The 21,238-nt window shown below is 36.2% G+C and overlaps 1 protein-coding gene across 12 annotated transcripts in view; it reads right to left on the bottom strand.

Moving 5' to 3' along the window:
• Positions 1-21,238, bottom strand: part of DMD (dystrophin) — a 1,095,710-nt gene that overhangs the window by 414,176 nt on the left and 660,296 nt on the right. For all 12 annotated transcript variants that reach the window (XM_037376983.1, XM_037376984.1, XM_037376980.1 and 9 more), the window contains one exon: positions 10,226-10,401. In XM_037376983.1, coding sequence (XP_037232880.1) covers positions 10,226-10,401 — 176 coding nt within the window. The remainder of the gene's footprint in view (positions 1-10,225; positions 10,402-21,238) is intronic.

Raw genomic sequence — 21,238 nt, 5'->3', positions numbered from 1 at the left:
AGTCCTATCAGTTAAGTAATCAGTTAGATTTATTGTCTGGGAATTGAGTTAAACTATGAAGAAGCCAACAAAGAGGACCAATGTAGGTAAGATTTCATGATCCAGAATATGAAAAACACACCTAATCAAAGACCTAGAACTCAGGAAAGCTAATAATTGTGATTCTTTTAGAAACAGGAACTCAAATAGCATAAACTGTTTAACCAGGAAATGTACTGCAGAATAGAATTGTTGATAATGTAAAGCTATAAGCAAAGCTGATGCAATCGTTGTATAACGTAATTTTTATATTTCAAAAATGTTTCAAAACTTGAAAATAATTGCATCAGAGGCCTCTATCAAAATGGGTCCCAGTTAAAAAGTTGATGTGTTATGCAGATAATGGCATAAGGAACATGACAGTGAGTCCCAATGTGATTTGTATAGTTAAACAGGCATCACTAAAAAACACCTGACAACTGCTATACTGGATGCCTAATACGAACTTTCTATCTAAAAATGACTCAGCATCTTATCAAAGAGAAACTATGTCTTCATCACACAAAGGTAAATATTCATAACTACACTTAGGACATGGAAATACCGTTTTTAAAAATAAATTAATAACTGAAACACTTGGCAAATTTCTGCTGCTCTGAACAGGCTCGGAATAGAAGTTGTAGATTGAGTTCCTGCTATAGATCCAGAATGGAATTCTAAATCAGCAAACATATTTATTTGCTTCCATTCCTTTATATTAGTATGTTCTAATATTTACTAGACATGAGGCCACTGCTGCTCTTGTTTAGGCTCATAAGCAAATTACTCTGCAGTCACAGCCTAGATATTGAACAAACACAAGCCACTGGTGCCAAATTGTTCTTTAGAGGAAGAAGACAGAGAAGATATTTACTGTAAACTAATGTCTTTCTATACGTGTATACATAGACACATGCATGTATAGCCAAATACAGGTATACATATATACACACAAACATTTACACAAACAAATACATTAAAAAGTAAACACCATAAATAGCAAAATAAGTGAATTAACAGCCCTGCTTCCCTGGTTCTGTCTTAAATTTTCTTACAGAAACCTGCCTGACTTTTCAGGAACTGCTGTTCGTCTAGGATTTCTGGAAATGAAAGCCTTATCAATTAAAAGCCCCGATGCTGCTGCAATCAAATATTTCTTGTGCCTATCTACTACAGCTCTGATTCTCTTATGAAGTACTGCTATGCAGCCAGAAATTCTGGACCTTCCTGATGCATACAGGCTGACACTTTTCAGTTGTATAGGACAAGTAGAGAAGTGCCAGTATTAGATTTTTTACAGTGTTATTCACTGAGAAGTGTATGTGTACTTGAGAGGTCAGAAGTTCTTCTCAAGCCAAAGCAGGTTATCTAAAACCAGGTAATCAAGACATTTATTCCTGTGAAACTAAGGTAAATGCTAATCTATGCTGAGATCTGTAGCACTGCAATTATAAAAATTAAGAAAAACTAGCTCCCTGTAATCTTAACTGCAAAAGCACAACTTCAAATCTTTCTGAGGCAGTGTCCCCCTTTGCCCTCATTACGTGGAAGTGTGGGACCAGTCATCCAGTGCTGTGCTGTGAACCACAGGATAAAACTTCCGTTCCTTAACTGGATCAGATTCCCCAGAACCTAAGCTCTCAGCAAGAGTTTTACATTTTTGGTTTCCTATCACTTCGACTCATTCGTGAAGCACATAGCTCAGTGGAGGCATTATGTGATAGTACACTAAGGATAAACCCGAGAAAGATACAACTTTAAATATGTAAATTTTAGCACAGAAAAGGCATATCATTCAAGTCAATTCACTTGAGAGCAAAATTATTGAGCTGTATAGTATTTTGAATGAGAAATCAAAAAGATTTCTTGTCTTCCAGCAGAGATAGCAATTGGCAAGATTCCCATTTCATCTTAAGTAGACTGTCAGTTTCATCACCCCTATGAATTCAATTGCAACTCTTAAAACATTTAAAAATTTTCCCAGTCATGAAGGAAAGATTTTTACTTTGATGACTAATTTAAATGTTGAACAGTAGGACTGAGTTTTATTATCTGAGCAATGTGGAATGTTTTCCACCTAAGACTTTCCAGAAATTCTTTTAGAGATGTTTGCTGTATATGGGGGGGTGGGGTGTGTGTGCACACATGTGTACACAGAAAGTTTTCAGAATTCAGATTTTAAAAAATAATGTTCCATAAAGATCTACTTCCTTATCCTAGACAGAAACAGTATGTAGTATAGTAATTATATAGTCTCTTGCAACTAACAGGAGCTGCAGGTGTGCTTCATAATTTACTTTACAATTTGTTCTTGGCCTGCTAGAACATTACTTCTATTATAAATAACATCCTGCATGACAAGTATCATATTATGCAAGCCACTAAAATAAAGCACTCTCTGTATTAGCTGAACCAGTTAATCAAATAAAAAGTTTTAACTCGATGACTGATTGCACCTTTTGAACAAGTTGATTTCTATCACAGTAATTACATTTGGAACAACAGGTGCATGCAATTTCTAGATGTTTAAATTCATGGCAGCAATGACAAATTAACAGTTAATTGTTATTAAGGGAGTATGGGCTTCTGAACCTGAGCCTAAACAAACCGGAATAAAGAGCGTGAGCCACCAGTCAACTCAGACGCAGACCAAGCAGTTCTTGAGAAAGCACTTGGGAATACATCTTGCTGGATAAGAGGTGACTGAGGAGTAAGACATCATTTCAGCAGCAGCTGATCCTATGAAGCCAAGCAGATCCATCTCCAGCACAGATCTGCATGCTGTTATATGCAACTGCCTTATCCTTTTAAACCAGCCTAAGTTCCAAAAGAGCTTTTAAACTGCTTCTTAGGTGGCAAATGGTTTATTTCATTAACCCTGAAATGTAACCCATCTTGTTTGATGGAAAAATCTCAAATTATAGCACAGAAGTACAGAATTTCCTACGTAACTTCTGGTCTTCTGCATGACTGCTTTTCTCAGGCACGTGACTTTGTGTTTTCAATATTAAAGCACACCAGCTTTCTGTTTGTATTTCTAAATTCATAAGGCCCCTTGGTCAACTGTTCTGACTATGCAGCTGCTTATATGAGTTCTACATACATCATACTTCTGGAAGCAAATGTATTAATATTCAGTATTTAATATTAGGTAGTAACATAAATTAAATAAAATAATTATTTTTCATAATAACGTTTTGTATATGTGGTATTTCACAGATCACTGGTTAGTTTTCTTAACATTACTAAACTGAATCAATAGCAAATTCTTATGGTAGTCCACAAAATTATGTGGGTATATATATATTTAACTGTTATTAATCCTTAGTTCTAGTGGCTAACTAATACATAAACATTCATGGCTCATTTCAGGTAAGTTTATATTTTCATTTACAGTTTCTAGAAACCATATGAAATGAATATTGCAGCTCACATATTTTCTCCATAGTCAACAATGTGATACCAGTACCATAACAACCCGTAAATAGTTTGTGAAACACATCATATGTTTACAGTTTGTAACTGCACACAAGTGATGTTGGATTTATTTGGGAGGTGTCAGCTAGAGACAGAAAATATGCAATCACAGGAGTAGGACAGATCTGCACTTGTGACTCATACTCCCACTTGCTATTCCAATAATGTTTTGGTGCCTTTTTTTTTTTTTTTTTCCCCATTCAGCTGTTGATTTTGTATTTATGGTATTTCGAAGATTAGGCATTAGAGCATTTAGTATCTGTTACTGAGTATTTAAGAAGCCACCAAAATAGTAACTTGACAATTCGAGAAAATATTTACTCAGAGAGAATTAATTTCCTTTTTTTCTGAAGAATATGTTAATACGCTTCTTTGGGTAAGGAACTTTAAATAAAATAATTGAAATTAAAAATATCACAGAGACTTCAGAAAAGTCAGATGTAAATACTAAACAGTAAGAAGTTAGCTATACTACTTGTAAACATAACACAAATTTTTACCAGTGATTTTTCTCTAGTGATTTACTGTAAGAAACCTGAATAGTAATAAAATAAAATAAAATAATCATCAATATGTAACTAATTTCGTGTTGGAAAGAAAAAAAAATATTTATTGACTTAACCATCATGAAATCTCTTCATCCTAAGTCAGCTTTTAAACTGCAATGAGAAGCTAATCACAGCCTTCAATAGACTGAGTGTTCAGGTGAAGGAAACCAATCACTGGTAGCTAGAGTCTTATGACAAAAAAAGAATACTTGATGAAGGTAAGGTATAAAAAATACTTAGAAGTATATTTACTTTATAACAATTACTTTTAATTTAGAACAGAAAGCTTGCAGTTTTATATTCAGGAAAAATTATTTGAAAGTATTCTGGTAAACAGCCTTTGTTCTGTCATTCTTTCCATAATTACTTCAACTGCGCTTGAGTAGAGATCTGAACAGACAGTCTGCAGGTTCAAGCTCATTAAAAGTGCAAATATATTTGCAGCTAAAATAATGAAAAATTCTCTTCCGCTCAACAGAACCCAATTTTAACAAATGTCAATTTATGATGAATAAACCCCCCCAAACTCATTACTTCTGAAACAGCGAAGGCATCTAATTTCTGGGCATCTGTTTTCAAAAATTACACAAGAAATTTTTAACAAAAATGAAAAATACAAAGACCAGCCAGCATCACTGTTACAAGTCTGTCAACAACCTCATTTATGAGCTTTCACCTTATCAGGTTCCTATGTGAGATGTTGCTTCTCCTCCTGATACATATGCCTTTGGCTAGTTCTGCCTGGCCCATGCCTTGCTGCAGTGGGAGTGAAGGTGCAGCACCATGCTGAAACTGATGCAGCCCTGGGGCTTGCCACCACACAGGCACCTGACTGCATGCAAGTGCCCAGATGGCAAGCCACTGCCTCCCTTAAGTAGCCCAAAACTCGAGTGTCACAGTGGCATGACTCAGCGCTGACACACACAGCATCATAGGGCCTGATGCATCCCAGGGGACAAAAAAGCAGAGAGATTTTCTGATGGTACAGTTTGGAAGATTTCATATTCAGAATGATTGCTGGAGTACGAAGAGGAAGAAACAGAGAGGTCCGTCCATCTATCCGTCCTGTCCCCACCCCCACCCCCCGCCCCTTTATCTAGAGTTAGTAGCATCTACTTAAGGGGTGATTGCAACTTCCCCTAGTCTCCAAAGTCTCCCTTTCAGTTTGAGTAACACTGTTCCAGAGCACAAACTCAGGCTTCTCCAATACATGCTGCTTGCAACAAAATGCTAACAAAAGCTCAATTAAATTCCCAATTTGCTAACTATCAGTGTACCAGACTTTCAATCAAGTTTCAATTTATTCAACTGCCTGGCCTATTCGGAAGTTTGCAGTAAGATAAAATGACTAGATGTGCTAAAATTACATTCTCACCTAACTCTTAGCTGGATGGATTAGTTTGCAAGATACAGAAACATTGAACACTGAATTCAAACTTCTACAGCTTTGAAACTCTTAGATAAAGGCAAATGAAAGATAACATCCTACACAAACAGAACTCAAGCATAACCTCTTGATCTTCAGTACCAAGGAAAGGAGATCCAAAGCCGATTCTAAGCCTGTGCTTTGCTTGGGATCAGCATTTGACCTTTTAAAACTTAAAAAACAACAGCTTCTTTTTACTGAAGAGCAGTACAGGTTCCTCAAATTATTTTGAGATTTAGCTTATTTTCTTGGCTGGTTTTAATGAAGTTATCCATCTGTAGTCCAAATAATTCTCATTCATTAAATCTGCCAGTCTAGTGTTAAGATTAATATTAGTGCCTAGCGAACAGTTAGCTTCCAGTTTCAGTTATTTACAGAATACCATGGGTTTGATCTGGTTTACAGTTCTTATTATGCAGGTAGTTTAATATTTATTACAAATCCAATTGGATTAACATGTTGAAACTCTCAGAATTATATCACGTGTCTATCTCCCCTTTTCAAGTCAACCAGCCACCGCATTCATGATGGTTAAAGGACATATTTTGAATTTACATTGTTCTTTATTAATGCAGTGATAATATTATCTTCTCATACAGAATAAACAGCAGTCCATTTAACAGTGCATCCTCAGAAAAACTGACAAAGTAATTCTGTAGAATTCCCACTCACCCACCCCCCAAAATATTATCAGTGCATCAGAACATGAAAAATGCCTGAGTGTGTCAGATAAGCTAGCCCTACAAGTTGCTACCAACATTGCTAACAGGATATGGTAATTAAGGTCAGCACAGAAAACTGACCATTTTCTTTAGCCTGTACATCTCAAACTCCCCCAGAAGCCAGTCATTAGATTAAGAATTTTACAGGGCTGAGTCATAGTTTCTTCCACAAACTCAGATATTCAGAAACCATAATATAAAGTAATTTTAAAATTGATTTCCCTAGCTCTTACACTTTCAACAAGTACCCTTTACTTCTGGTATTGAGGAATTAGGCAAATAACGTGTCATTCCACATTCAGTTTACCCACCCCTTTGATTTTGTAAAGCCTCAGTCATATCTCTGCTGAGACTTCTCTCCAGATTGAAGATCCCCAGTTTCTTAGTCTATTCTCACCATGCAGCTGCTCCAAACCCTGGCTCATTTTAGTTGCCTTCCTCCAGTGATACTTCTGTAACTCCATCATACCCTTCGACATGCAGAGAGCAGTTCTGCACACAGTACTCAATGTGAGCATGGCACGATGTTCGATGACAGCAAAACATTTTTTTGTTGTGTTTTCAAATACTCTTACTGATGCTGCCTAAAATGTTATGGCTTTTTTGGCTGCCTTTCCACACTGAGCCTGCAAACACTGTCAGTGATAATGCCAGAATCACTTTCTTGAGTTGTAACTGCCATTTGCAAGCTCAGCATGTAAGCATGGTACAGACTGTTTCTCCGAAATATTTGTTGCCTCACATTTGTCTATGATAAGGATCATCTGCCACTTGTTGCCCATCTGCTCAGAATTGGAGTTTCCTGCTATCAGCTCTGTATTTGACTACCTGAGAGAGCTTAATGTCATGGGCATCCTTGGAAATGTCACCATACACCTCCTGTCTCAAACCAAACTCTCATATTCATGCGCCTTGCAAAAACATCTATGTTGGTTTCTCTTCTGTAATCTTCCCCCACCTCCCAACTGATAAGTGTGTTTGAATTTTGCTTTAGAAATATGTCCAGAATGGAGTGTATGTGCCGTATCTGTAAACTACATAAGATTATCAAAATCAATTTCTTCCATCTTGCTAAGCAATAGCAAAATAGACTACAGTATCTAACATTTCCTTGCCATTTAAATAATGCTTAGCAACATTACACTTGAATTTGAAATCACTGTCAGATTTCATTTCTGGAATCCATTCAGTTGCTAATTTCTCCCCACTTCCTTTATCCTGAGAGCTGCTGAGCCAAAAAATTTAATAGAAAACAGAATTTTAGTTGATCACTGCTCCTCTATTTGAACTACTGAGAATCAGCTTTCGTAGCAGAGCACAATTTATACTACAGAAAATAAAACATAAAATCTACTTAAAATTTAGAAACAGCTTTCTGATTTCCAGAAGGTTCTCAATGTTAATATCTATTTTATTTTTCTTTCAAATTATTAAATTAAAAGGTATTCTAACATTCTGCTCTTCCTTCAGAATCACTTTCTTCCATTATGGTTTTTTAATGTGGTTTCATTTTCAAAATTGACTTAAATAAACCAAAATCTTAGAATTCCCTTCATAATCATATTATTTTAATTGCAAACATTTTATTTTTAGGAAAGAGAGAGAAATATTAAAGGACTATTAAAACATAGGTGATCCAAAATATAAGCATACTGAATTAGGAGTTTGTTTGGAAAACAGTCTATTAAAGCCATTCTGAAAAAGAGGAGTAAAAATGTTTTAATTCACCCAGATCTACTATAATTTATATTGTACTGAAGTACTTAAATAAATTTGCCATAGTCCAAACACATGCAGTGGACACTGCTGTGACTATATAGTTCTTTTGGGTTGCAAGCAGAGATCATTTACTTCTTTTGTTTGGCCCATGCTTTACTCTTAATGAAAAATTAAGGCAGTTTGGGTGACACAGGATTCAAGTCCTAAAAAGAGATAAACTGACCGTACTCCAAAACAAATTATGAAAACTAATGAAGAACTGAAAGATGCCAAAGCATAAGAGGGATGAAAACCCCACGACACCAAGGCAATATGAAGACTGTGCAGCAGACAAGCCTACGGTCTTTTCATGCCTAGGATCATCAATAATTGAGACCTAGCTAGAACACACCAAATTACTTCTGTCAACTAGGCTTCTTTCCTTTGAAAATCTGGTCTGAGAGAGTGAAAAGATGAAGGAAAGAAGAAAAAGCATGTACTGGGAGGCAATATAGCTAGACTGAGGGTAGGATCTGTATCCAAGATCTGGGAGCAAAAGCGTTCCCTGACTGATGCAGCCAGGAAGACCAGGCGATGCATAGAAGTGCAAACTCATCTGTCCTGATGCACACAGGTCTCTCTATGGTATATAAAAAAGCATTTATATCAGTTTAACACAACGCTATCTGTATTCTTTCTACAGCAATGCATGCATTCATGCAGAGTTCACTAACTGAGGTCTCGGCAGTCATTGTCCTCAAAATTACACAAGCTGTCATTCCAGATGAAAACAAGCCAACCCGTCAACAAACCAAACAGACCAAAAGAAGGAATGCATGTGCGTGTGTTTATATAAGAACCTTCATCTAGGAAACATTACCTTATTATTCCCATTAAAGAGATCCTAGGCTTCCTTAAAATACAGAATGCGCCAAGACACTCCATACACTGTTAACACCACCTTGAGCCAAAACAACATTCAGATAGATATTTCTATTGATAAATGAAGCATAATACCAATCTTTACCAGAACTGGAACCTGTTTCATACTCTCAGCAAAGCTCAATCACCAATCTCTTTCTTCTGTGTTGCCGAGGGAGCTTACAGGGCTATTAAAATGATGTGTTATTGTTTTATAGGTGCTATCACTTACATAGCAAGTAAAGGCTTGGAAACACAGATGGGTCTCCATTGTACAAAAGAACAGCTTTTAGGGTGATAAAGGCAGGCCAAGGACTCCCTTGTGTAACAAAGAGCATTACCATCAACACCAGGAAATGCAGCAGAAAGAAATATTTAAAGCACTGCTGAAACTTCTTGAAACTGTAGCTTACTTGTTGTGTCTCCTTCTTTTAATGTGTTCCAAATGAAACTTTACTCATGATTAAACTCGGTAACAATCTTTCAGGACACTCCTTTACCACTCCAGCAAACATTTCCCCAGCGTTGCCCCCCACAGCTCTAAACCAAACAAATGGTACATCACACATTCAGAAGTAACAAAACTGTTGCACACTACTAGTTCATCTAGTACATCTCCAGCACTCACTGATGTACCTCTACAAGGAATATTCTGAGTTTCAAAAAAATGCATGAAAAAAACTCTACTTGTTTTAAAGCAGAATGTCATTAATTTAGGCCTAGTACCTAGATTAAGAGCATATGCTTTTAAAAAAACCTAGTATAAACAGCAACAACAACAACAACAAAGAAAAACTTTTTTATTTTTAATTGGAAATTCTCTTCTTAAAGGAGTTAAACCATTTTTGTGTTTTCTGTAACTCAAACAGCTCTAGCTTCCTGTGGCTCCATGAGAAAAACAAATTGATCAGAAAGTGATTATAAATAACATTAAATTATGAATCCATTCTTTTTATCCAACTTATGAAATGCAGATGTTAATGACATTTATGATGAGAAGTCAATTAGGGTAGGATTAACTGTATTAATTAGCTAAGATATTATTAGTACTACAGAGATGTATTTTAATGCCATACTATCAAATAGAAAGATGGTGAATCAACTATAAATTCTGTAAATGAAGCTCCAATCTTTTCTACTTATAATCAAACAATAACGCATGCTTGTTTGATGTTTTTAACATGAAGAGTGGATTTATAAAAATGTGGAGTACAGAAGGGAGTGGTGGTCATTGACAGGAGAAGGTAGAGAAGAAGAATTAAACAAATGATAGCGGATGTGAAATTTAATTAATGATAAATCATTATGAATATAAAAACTCCAGAAGTTAAAAGCTCCTTGGAGTGTTTAAGCCAGAAGAAAATCTAAAATAACTAAAAATATTTTCACAATATTTTTGCTCTCTTTTAACCTACCTCTTTTTTTTCTCTACCAGCTGTCTGCAGATCTCCTGCCACCGGGTATTCAAACTTTCCAGTTGTTCCTTCAGCACCTTAGCATCTGCCGCTGACGACTGCTCAATAATCTCTTCACCAGTTACATTCAATGTTTTGACAACACTTTGCTGTGGCCCAATGCCATCTTGAAGCTCCTGCAAAATACCCAATGCATACGCATGTTCATAAAAATGTCAAGTATGAAACAAAACGCTTCATCACATACTGGCCAGATGGAAAGAGATGAAAGTTTTTGCTCTCCTCTGAATTCCAAATGAAAAATCCAAAGGTGAGTAGAGAGAAAGACATCTCATCTTTTTGTAATAAGTGCCTTTCAGTGCATCTCTACAGCCTTTTTTCCCCTCATGTATTCTTGTCTACTAGAGATCATTACAGCAATATTCTGCAGATCAATTAATAAGTAAAACTTGCAAACAATTTTACTTCAACACCCCCAAAGGTATACACCATGTTTACTTAATAGCCTACAAAGCACTGTAAAATTTAAATTGCACAGTGTTTGGAATTCCTATTACCTATGAACACAAACAAGTGATGTTGAAAAAGCAAAAACTGTTTGAAGTACTAAATCCATTAAAGAACACATTTGTCTCCAGTTGCAAGAAGCCTGATAATCTATTTCCTCGTGTTTTTTTTTTTTGGGGGGGGGGGGTCGGGGTTTTTGGTTTTTTTGGGGTTTTTTTTTGTTTGGTTGGTTGGGTTTTGTTTGTTTGGTTTGGTTTTTTTCAGGGTTGGCGGGAGCTACATTTCTGAGGAAAAGTGTTACTTTCATTGTTTCTACTTACAAAACAAAATGAAAAACTACCAAAAGGTAACCAAGATGGACCATTTTTCAAGTTCTACTAAATGCATTGGGATACATTTTCTCCACATTTTATCATTAAAAAACCTACCATTAAGCTACCTTACCTCATGCTTAAGAGCAACAGTTCTGAAACTGTAGCTTAGATTTTAACATTGTATGCCTGTTTAAGAAAGTTCATATTTATACATAAAGAAATAAATCCTTTCATATTTTTAATAATCATTAAAGCATTTCATTGAATTCCTCAAAGAGTACGAGCAGAAAAGAGTAAAACAATTTTCAACACTTTACTGCTAAAAATAAGCAGAAACTGAAATAACTTCAGCAGTCTACACTGTGGGATTCATACTTAGGTTTCATGTTCTCAGGCAGTGTGTTTGAATCCTATCTACATACAAGAGCTTTCAAGTAAAATGCTAAATCTAGTTTTTCTGGAACAAACCAAGTATTTTACTGTATCACACTATGCTTGTTTTCTTTATCTAAACAAACAATATAGTATATTTAGGTTTTATATATATATGTGTGTGTGTGTGTGTGTGTATGTGTATATATATATATATATTTTATATATATAGTTTATATATATAGTTAGTCAGTTAGTATATCTACATACTAACATTAAATTAAATGTGTCCATGAACTGGTTAAAATCAGCAGGGTACGGCTTTCCAGGAATGTAAAAGATGAACATAACTCCTACTAACTTTTTTTATTATTATTTATTTATTATATCTTGCCTGTTATATCTTCAGGCATGAGGTTATGATTGAAAGTTCACAAGTTGAACCACACTTGGGAGTTACTCTGTTTTAACACAAACACGCCCCAGTGGCCAGCTACTAATTCATTAACTGCAGAAAGTCAGTTGCATACCCTAATGAGGGTTTTGCAAAAAATTTTACACAGACAGCTTGAACACCAACACCAACATAACTTGGGGCACAGAGGTCAACATCCACCTGCCGCTGCAGCATTTACCCACAGTTCTGGACAGGAGTCCAGTTTTTTCCAAGTACTCTATATATTTGACACTTTTCACATGATTAAATGGAAACACATGTGCTGATGAAATTTGTCTACAGCCTAAGAAAAAGCAGATTTTTCTTGACACTGGGTAGTGTGCAAAGCACAGCAACCCATGAAGACATTTAGGTTTTTAAAAACTATTTTTGTATAAAGTGGACACAAGTGTTTTTAACTGTTTTGCTGAAAAGTCATGATTCCACACACACATCCCAATGCCCTGGACCACAAAGATGCTTTTCATTCTGTATCTAACACCTGTCAACAGCGATAGGTCCCTATTCCTTCTCCCTGTACCCTTGCCACACACGTGTGTGAAGGCAAGGCGCTTGGAGCCTGCAAGGGGTTGCCTGTCATGGCCTTACAGTTTATGGTGCTACAGAAGGAATATTGACATTGAATCTGCTTCTTGTAGTTTCACTTGACATTTCACCCTTTCATACAGAAATGGCAAAGCGAAAGGGCATGTTGCCCTTTGGGTTCCCAGCTTATTCAGGCAGCCATCTGAGATACTTATATGTGCAATTATACAGTTTCTAATCACTTTATGAACAGAGTGAGCAAACCAACTTAATTAAAAATGAGGTGTTTATATAATGTGAAAAATAAAATTACTCAGAAAAGACCTCATCATATTTATACACACAGAGCTAATCACAGTTTTGAGTGGATTGCAGATATTTCTATATACTCTGTTTTTTCAACATGTTGCATTTTTAGCTACTAAGAAAAGCAGATGATCATATAAATACCTATTACTTTAATTTTTCTTTCTTGGGATTCCCAGGCGTAAGTAAGCAGGGAATAACATTTCATTAAAGTAAGGTTTAAACATTATCTCAGACTAAAAATTGAAAAAACAGTACATTAAATGATTTCTACCTCTCATACAGATGGTTTTACACTTTGATAATGGCCTCAAAAAATTTGGTATAATAACTTAAAACTGCCAAGACAATCATACAATGCTTCTTTGCTTTATTAGTTTCTTCTACTTTCCCCAAGATTTACCTAAAATGAGATATTAATGCACACTCTTTCAGAAAACTTCCAAGTGGAACAGATGCAAAAAAGAAATAGAGGGTAAACACAGGGGAGAATTCTCACCAAAGTCAATAGAGCTGTTTCTGCACTAGCAGGGGACTCTGTCCATAATCAGCATGAAAACTTTTGCCTAGTTCATTATTTGTTTTCATTTTTGTTCTCTTACTTGTACTTTTTGGTTCTAGAAGCAACTGCTTAGTGACAACAAAAGAGCAGCTGCTTAATGATTTCTTTTTAATCAAACACAAAAAAAAAAGGAAATGGGAAAAGAGGGAAAAAATGGAAAAAGAAATTCCCAAAGGAATTTCTTAATATGATACTTTCAGCATTGCTTCAGATCTCCCCAAATGTCTGTAGAACACTATTTCAGTTGTACCTCCAAACATTCAGTTCATATTTTGCATCCATATTACCTACTGTGTGACTTGTCAAGCTGTTCTTGAGATACTCATGCAGTTTAGTGAATATTAATAAACCACATCTGCTTGTGACAAAGTTGTTGGTAACACTTATTCTTTAGAAAATACTTCCCAACTACATCATACGTTGCCTTACCTAAGAAAATTAAAGGTCTGAGAGACCCTGAATCTACAGGCATTCCTAGTACATCTTGGGAATGGCTTTCAGTTCATGCTCTGAATATGAGGTGTGAATCCCCTAAAAGGGAGAGAGAACAAGAATATCTAACACTAAAAAAAACATTTGTCTTTCCTCTCCTCTTGTTTTTAATTTCCTTCCCATGCTGCTTTTCCTTTTATTATTTTCAGCTGAATTATTCAGTGGTTTTGCTATTCATTGCCATTTTATTTCTTGTTCTATTTTTGTCTTTTTTACCCTCTCCCAGTCAATCCTGTGGCTTGCTTTCCCCTAACTACAACCAAAGATCAATAAAAAAACTGCAATAATGGAGATCCTAGAGCTAGTTCTATTCGTAAGCTTGCTTCACATCAATACAAAGAGAAGTATTTTGTGTTCTGGGGGTTGCCATCCTTGTGCTTATAGACTTCTGCCCATTTAAGTTTTCTTTCACTGTCATACCACTATTTTTCTTTTAATCTTTTTTCTGTAATACATTAAATTTTACAACGCTGCACCACTCAAGCAGCCAAAGGAAGTTTCTTCTGAATATGGATGATCAGTGTATGCCTTGAAGTCAGGTTGTTAACAGGGCGCAAAGTGATACTCATTTTAACAACATCTAAGAGTTACACTGCACAAATTTCTATGTGACTGTGCACATGAACATGAGAGACAGTAGATAACAGTTTTGGTGACCCAAAGATGCCTGTACTTTCTGTAGAGAAGACTGACTCTTTGTGAATCACTTTGTAACACATGCATTTGAAAAGCAGAAACATACCCCTGTTGATACAATTGCAGTATTTAAACTAACAAACAAAATTAATGTGAACCATATGCTCACCAAAATGGGGTCTCACTAACATTTGATTTCCTTTTTAAAGCCCTGACTGTGCCTTCTTCATTCTGAGAGCTGCCAGTAACCTTATTTTGTCAACAAGAAACAAAACTGACAAAACCCCTATATTGTCAAATCCAATTTTATCTACTGTATAAATAATATGTAATTACATAAAGTTATAGTACTTTGGTCTAATACAATTTTTTTATTTGAAATGTGAGTACTTTTTGTGTTGGTTTTTTTTTTTTAATGGACTCTAATAATTCAATATCTATGTTGTGATAATAATACTAAACATTTGCTTAACCATCATTAATATCATGAAGAGTTAGTTACACTTTATTATTTTTCCCTGAGAAACTATGATTATTTTTTTTTGTAAAGAAAGAGAAGTAATTTATATAATTAAACAAATCATCAACCAATTTCAAATACATTACACTACGACGTCCCTAGCTGCCACCTTTTTTTCCTGATACTTTTAACAATGCTCATGACAACTGATGTGGCAATATGACAAAAATATAAGGTTTTGGTTCTGATAGATTCCTGTTGATAATTAAAATAGTAAAAAAGAAAAAGATTTGAGTGGATGAGGATTTGAAGTAAACCAGTTTGATTGTTTTTCCTGTGTTACGCAATTGAAACATTCATCAGAGTCCTTACCTGCTTACCTAAGCGGGTACCAGAATGGCATAATTTCTTGAACTTTATTTTGTTATTTCTTAGTTAACGTGTACATATATCACGCAACTCTTTCTGCAGTCTCATTACCTCTTGTCATTGAATGAAACAGCATTTTACCGTTAAACTTAATCAGAAACTATTCCATGGGCAATCTTACCAGCACTTTCCTCTTTTCATTGTGGTAGACAAACGTGCTCAACAATAATATATTGTTATGTAAAAGCCCTGTAGCAACATGAAGAAATACCGCAAACAAGCTAATTTCTGTCAGAGACACTAGCTAGCACAAAATGTTTTATGGAAAAAATATTGTATTGCTTTTCCTTCATTTAGGGTAAGCTACAGATCCTAAAAGCATGTAAAGGTACTATGTACCACTTTCAGAAATTGTTAGTCTTGAATTTGACATTAATGTGCTATTCTTTAGTCATTTACATATTTTTTTCTTCCCCCTTAAATTGTATAAAAGCATGAAGTTGACATAAGAGTGTCTACCCAGATGCAAAACATAAATCAGAGAACTGTGAAAACATTCCGTGGAAAACTATCCCCAAAACAATTTGCTAGCATTTGGTTACCAGAATGAATTTATCCATTATGGGTATGTACCTCTGTTCAAGATTCTATTAGAAATAAGGAAGAAATTAGTTTTCCAGGCAGTTAAACCACATTGATTTAATCTGGAGACACATTACTGGCACTTTGTTAGGATTAAAATAATCAACAAAAAGTATATGTTGTTTCCTAGCTGTTTTGTTATAAGCAGCTATGCAATCTTCATTATTTTGTGCGCATTTTGTTTGTTATTGTGTTATTATGAATTATGGAATCTCAGGGCAGCTGATGGAGATGGAAGATGTGGAAAAAAACCAGTAAAATATTGAATAATTTAAAGCAAAGCATTTTTTTCTCAGCACAAATTACAGGAATTATTATGTCTTGAATATTACTATCAAGTGCTACTATGAAAAGAGCAGCATTCTGAGTTGACAGTAGGCTCTAGGCAGGTTCTACCTATAAAGCAGAACTAGGTGAGGTTTGACAGTTTGTACTTGGTTTCTACATCAACTACTTTGTATATATTATTTTTTAATATATTTTGATGTTGTTTAATTAGAAAAACAAAAGGTCCAGTGCTGCCCTGGCTGCACTGCTGACCGTCCATGACTGTTACTGTACACAAAGAAATGTGGGTACAATGCAACTCCACAACTGTATGTTTTAACAAATAAAATGGAGATATACAACTTCTCATATTCTGCTAAAAGCTTCTAATCAGAAAAAGTCTCAGATTTGTTTGAAACTTTTAATACATTCTAGACTGTCTTCATAAAACAAGGCGTAAAAACTGAAATTCCTTTCTTTTGCCTATACAAATTCTTCAGTCTAGCCTGCTGTCCTCAGAAAGCAGTAGTCTACTGTACCTCAACAGCCTGGTAACTTCACACTTCAGATCACTACAGTAATTCCAGATTCTTGTCACTGCTGCCTGTGCTGCTATCAACTACAACTCCAAATGCATCTCTCCAGTTCTTCTTACTAATACTTAATGTTTTTCCTTTATAATTAGCTCTTGAGAGGCAAGTAGCACCCAGTAGGACTTGGTACTATGAATTTCACCAAGGTGACAATTTGGTTTTTGAGAAGATCAAGCATAAGTTTTTCCTGGGTCCCTTATTATTGTAATAAATTAACCTGAATTTGTCCTTCCTGCAATGCAAATTTCTCATGTCTTTAAATCCACGTGTGTAAGCAAGGAAAGAGGAAGTCAAGGGCTGCAAATGGAAAATTTCCCTCACATACATCTACTGCAACGAACCTGTTTTGAGCACATTAATCATGTTTGCCTCAATTTTCTTGCTTCTCAATATGATACAGCTTGGAGCTTAGAATAATTTGTTATTGGCTCTAGAAGACCTTCTGAATGCAACTGCTGAGTAACTATGGTTCTAAAAGCTGCCTCCTACTCCTGCCCAAAGTCATTCTGGAATCAGCGTGTTTGCCTGGACAGAAAGTTAGAGAGCTGTGTTGGGTTTGCGTGGTGAGGTTTTGGTAGCAGGGGGGGCTACAGAGGTGGTTTCTGTGAGAAGCTGCTGGAAGCTTCCCCTGTGTCTAGTGGAGCCAATGTCAGCTGGCTCCAACATGGACCCACCGCTGACCAAAACTGAGCCCATCAGTGACAGTGGTAGCATCTTGTGATAAAGCATTTAAGAAGGGGAAAAAGAAAACAGCAATTGCATCTGGAGAGAGGAGTGAGAATATGTGAGAGCAACAGCTCTGCAGACACCCAGGTCAGTGCAGAGGGAGGGGCAGGAGGTGCTCCAGGTGCCAGAGCAGAGGCTCCCCTGCAGCCCGTGGTAAAGACCACGGTGAGGCAGGCTGTCCCCCTGCAGCCCATGGAGGTTAGTGGTGGGGCAGATCATGGAAGATCCCATGCTGGAACAGGTGGATGCCTGAAAGAGACTGCGACCTTGTGGATCTGGAGGAATTCATGAAGAACTGCAGCCTGTGGGAAGGACTCACATCGGAGAAGTTCACAGAGGACTGTCTCCCATGGGAGGGAACCCATGCTGGAGCAGGGGAAGAGTATGAGGAGTCCTCCCCCTGAGGAGGAAGGAGCAGCGGAGACAACACAACGTGTGATGAACTGACCGCAGCCCTCATTCCCTGTCCCCCTGTGCTGCGCAGCAGGAGGAAATAAAGAAAATTGGGAGTAAAGTTAAGCCTGAGAAGATGGGAGGGGCAGGAGGAAGGTGTTTTTTAAGATTTAGGTTTATCTTTCATTATCCTACTCTGAATTCATTGGCAATAAATTAAATTAATTTTTCCTGAAGTTGAGTCTGGTTTTACCCATGACGGTAATTGCTGAGAGATCTCCCTGTCCTTAGCTCGACCCACGAACCGTTCATTATATTTTGTCTCCCTTGTCCAACTGAGGAGAGGAGTGATAGAGTGGCTTTGGTAGGCAGCTGGTGTCTAGCCAGGGTCAACCTACAACAAAAGCACTCTCTGGGTCTTAGAAGCATTGAAAAGTGATATATTATTGGTTCAGATGAGAGTTGACCTTGGCAATTCAGTCACCTTATTAAAAATTATTTAGGTACGCAGTATTGTCCTCAAATGCTGACACTTTGAAAGCAAACTAACTCCTGGTAGTTTTACAAAGATATTTACCACAGGATTATTAATAATAATAAAAAAGTGCATGTATTTCCCTTTAGTTCCAGTGATATGTAATTGCTAAAATGGGCCATACTCCTTTAAATGTACATTTCACATCCCTTTCTAATGCGACACTAAATTGTCATTAAAGTCATTTCAGTATTAACCTGTAAAAGGCATGACCAGAGGTCTATTTGGTGTTTCTAACCTAAATTACACAGTTTCTTCTTATTGGTTTATGAAGTCAATTTAGCTTTAGAACTAATTTGGAAATACTGCAGGGAGACAAAGAGACTTTTCCTCCCCCCCCCCCCCCCCCCCCCCCCCCCCCCAAATCATCCCCACTGATACTGCATACTAAGTATAATGTTTCAGGTTAAATTCATAAAATTTAACTATAAGTCAAAAAAACTACTCACTGATTTTGTAGCACACCTGATTTTGTAGCAGACATGATGCCACTGAAATATATTAATTTCCGTATTTATGTAGCTCCCAAATGTAAAGACAAGCCTCTGTCAAACAACTTTTCCATTTACCTTTACACATAACTGTGGCAAGTTTGAACTATGGCCTTATTTGATGGCATGTTTAATTTGCACTTTCTGATATTTACAACACTGTGATATTTTAACTAGCTCTGCAAAGTTATAACTGAGCAAACAATGTCAATGATAAGAAAAATTGTATCCTCCATCTTCAATCTCTTTCCAGCTATCACAAATCAAACTACTCACATAATAGGTCCCAGTAATATTAAAAATAACAACATGACCTAGTTTCTTCATACATAGCTTATTCTTTTCAAGGGCATCACTAATACTGATGGAATTACCTAAATATCAGGCCAGCTTTTTTAGCTAAATAATTTTATTACAACTCAAGGTGAACACAGTTCATTTTCTGCCATATTTAAATCAATTCATTTTTCTTAAATAAAAATCAGTTATTACATTTTTATGATTTCACAGCTTTTCTTGATTCTTAGAGAAATATCCATAGCCTTGCATAACCCAAGTTATTTCCTATACACTTCCTGTGCTTCAAAAACTAGAACACTTTGTTTTGCTTTCCTGTGGAATCTGTATCTTGAAAGCACAACCCCTAATCTTTAACTCAGCAGCACTGGAATAAGTACATGTGCCTCAGCATCCTGTTTTCCTTTCAGTTTTGCTATTTAAGCTGTTATATATTCTTTTGAAATTACTAGGTTGTCATTTGTCCATGCCTTTGGCTATGAAAAAAAATAAAAACAACAAACAACTAACCACAAAACCCCATTACATAAAAGCAGCAGACTGGAAATATTCAACAAAGTATACATATATTGACTCACCAGTGCTGGTCATTTATAGCCTCCCTTTAAGACAAAGTACTGCAGGTATCACCCACTTCAGGCATTTGACAAACTATTTCTATAACCCTCACTGTCGGAGTTTTCATCCATGTATTTTACACTTCTTTTTAAAGCAAGTTAACATAGTATATACATTTTTTCAATGAAAAAAAATCTATGAGTACTTATTCTACATCACTAATTTTTTTAAAAAAAATATTCTTGACAGGCATTAAAAATGTTTCTGAATACTTTTTTTTACTCTATGGAAACTGCAAAATCAGTCATGTAGCAGATAAAATTGTGACTGCTTGTAGAAAAAATAATACCAGAAAGATTCGAACTAGTGGTCAACGTACACTGACTTGACTACAACTGCAGCAAGCCGCAGAGGAATAAATTATCCTGGGCAATATCCAGCCTGCAAAAGTGGCTTCCCAATTGCAGAGAATTACTGTGATAGACAAGAGGATGAGTCGGTTTATGCTTGCAACTGTTTACATACAGAGGGCTTCAAGTGCAAAGCAAGTAAAATGATATTAGGTACCATGTACAGCCTCACTTAATGATCTACCTATTATCTATCATTGCATTGTGGCCTTGCATTACAACAATATGAACAAAGCATAGGTACTGGTTCAGTAAGAGAACATAAGCATCACATGAATTGCCTAAATCATTGCCTGAAATTTCAAGTAGGTTAGAAACAGAACAAAATAAACCAAGTGACCAGAAATAGTAATTTTTCAAAAAGAGGAGGAAAAAGTCTGATTACAGCAACAGTTATTTCCCTGCCTTGCACTAGAAGTATAATTGTAGCATAAGGTCAACTGTTTTGACCTTTAAGATGGACGCAAAAATCCCTACCAAATCATTTACCAGAGGATTTTGGCAGCCAGAATTAATTGTCCGCTTTCTGCTTCTCCTCCTCCTGTTCACCATTAAATCATCATTTGCCCCAAGCCTCTGAGCAAGAGTGACTGGTGGGAGAATGGCAGTGGTGAGGGGCAGACAACAAACCAACTGGTTCGTGAGCAGTTATCACGTCTTCATTCTTCCTCTGTTTTGATTTTGCTGTTCCTTCCTTTGCCTTTCATATCACCATGAACTCTGGATTCCTCAGAGCTGTTGCTTTAGCTCTTTTAGTGCTGAGGAGAAGCTTTCTGTCCCAGTTGAGTCACATTAATTTAAGGAGACTGGCTTTACTCCCTACAACAACCACTGGGGTGATTCTCTACCCCTGCTACACTCTATTTTCTTTAGTATGTAATGGAATTAGCCTGTGTATCCATCTTGTTCTTTCTTTAGAGCATAATTATAGCATTTGGGGTCTGATATTTTATTAATTCAAATGCTTTCCTAAGCATGCCAGTGTTGATACTCAAGGGATATCTGATTTACATATTACTATAATTTAATTTCTGATTGCTAAATTCATCAGCTTGCTTCAAAGTAGTTGATATAAACATAGTAAGACTTTCAGGAACTCAT

Source organism: Falco rusticolus, chromosome 2, assembly GCF_015220075.1.
Source record: "Falco rusticolus isolate bFalRus1 chromosome 2, bFalRus1.pri, whole genome shotgun sequence".
Lineage (NCBI taxonomy): Eukaryota > Metazoa > Chordata > Aves > Falconiformes > Falconidae > Falco > Falco rusticolus.
Note: the sequence above shows the minus strand (reverse complement) of the source record. Positions and strands in the feature narration are given on the sequence as shown.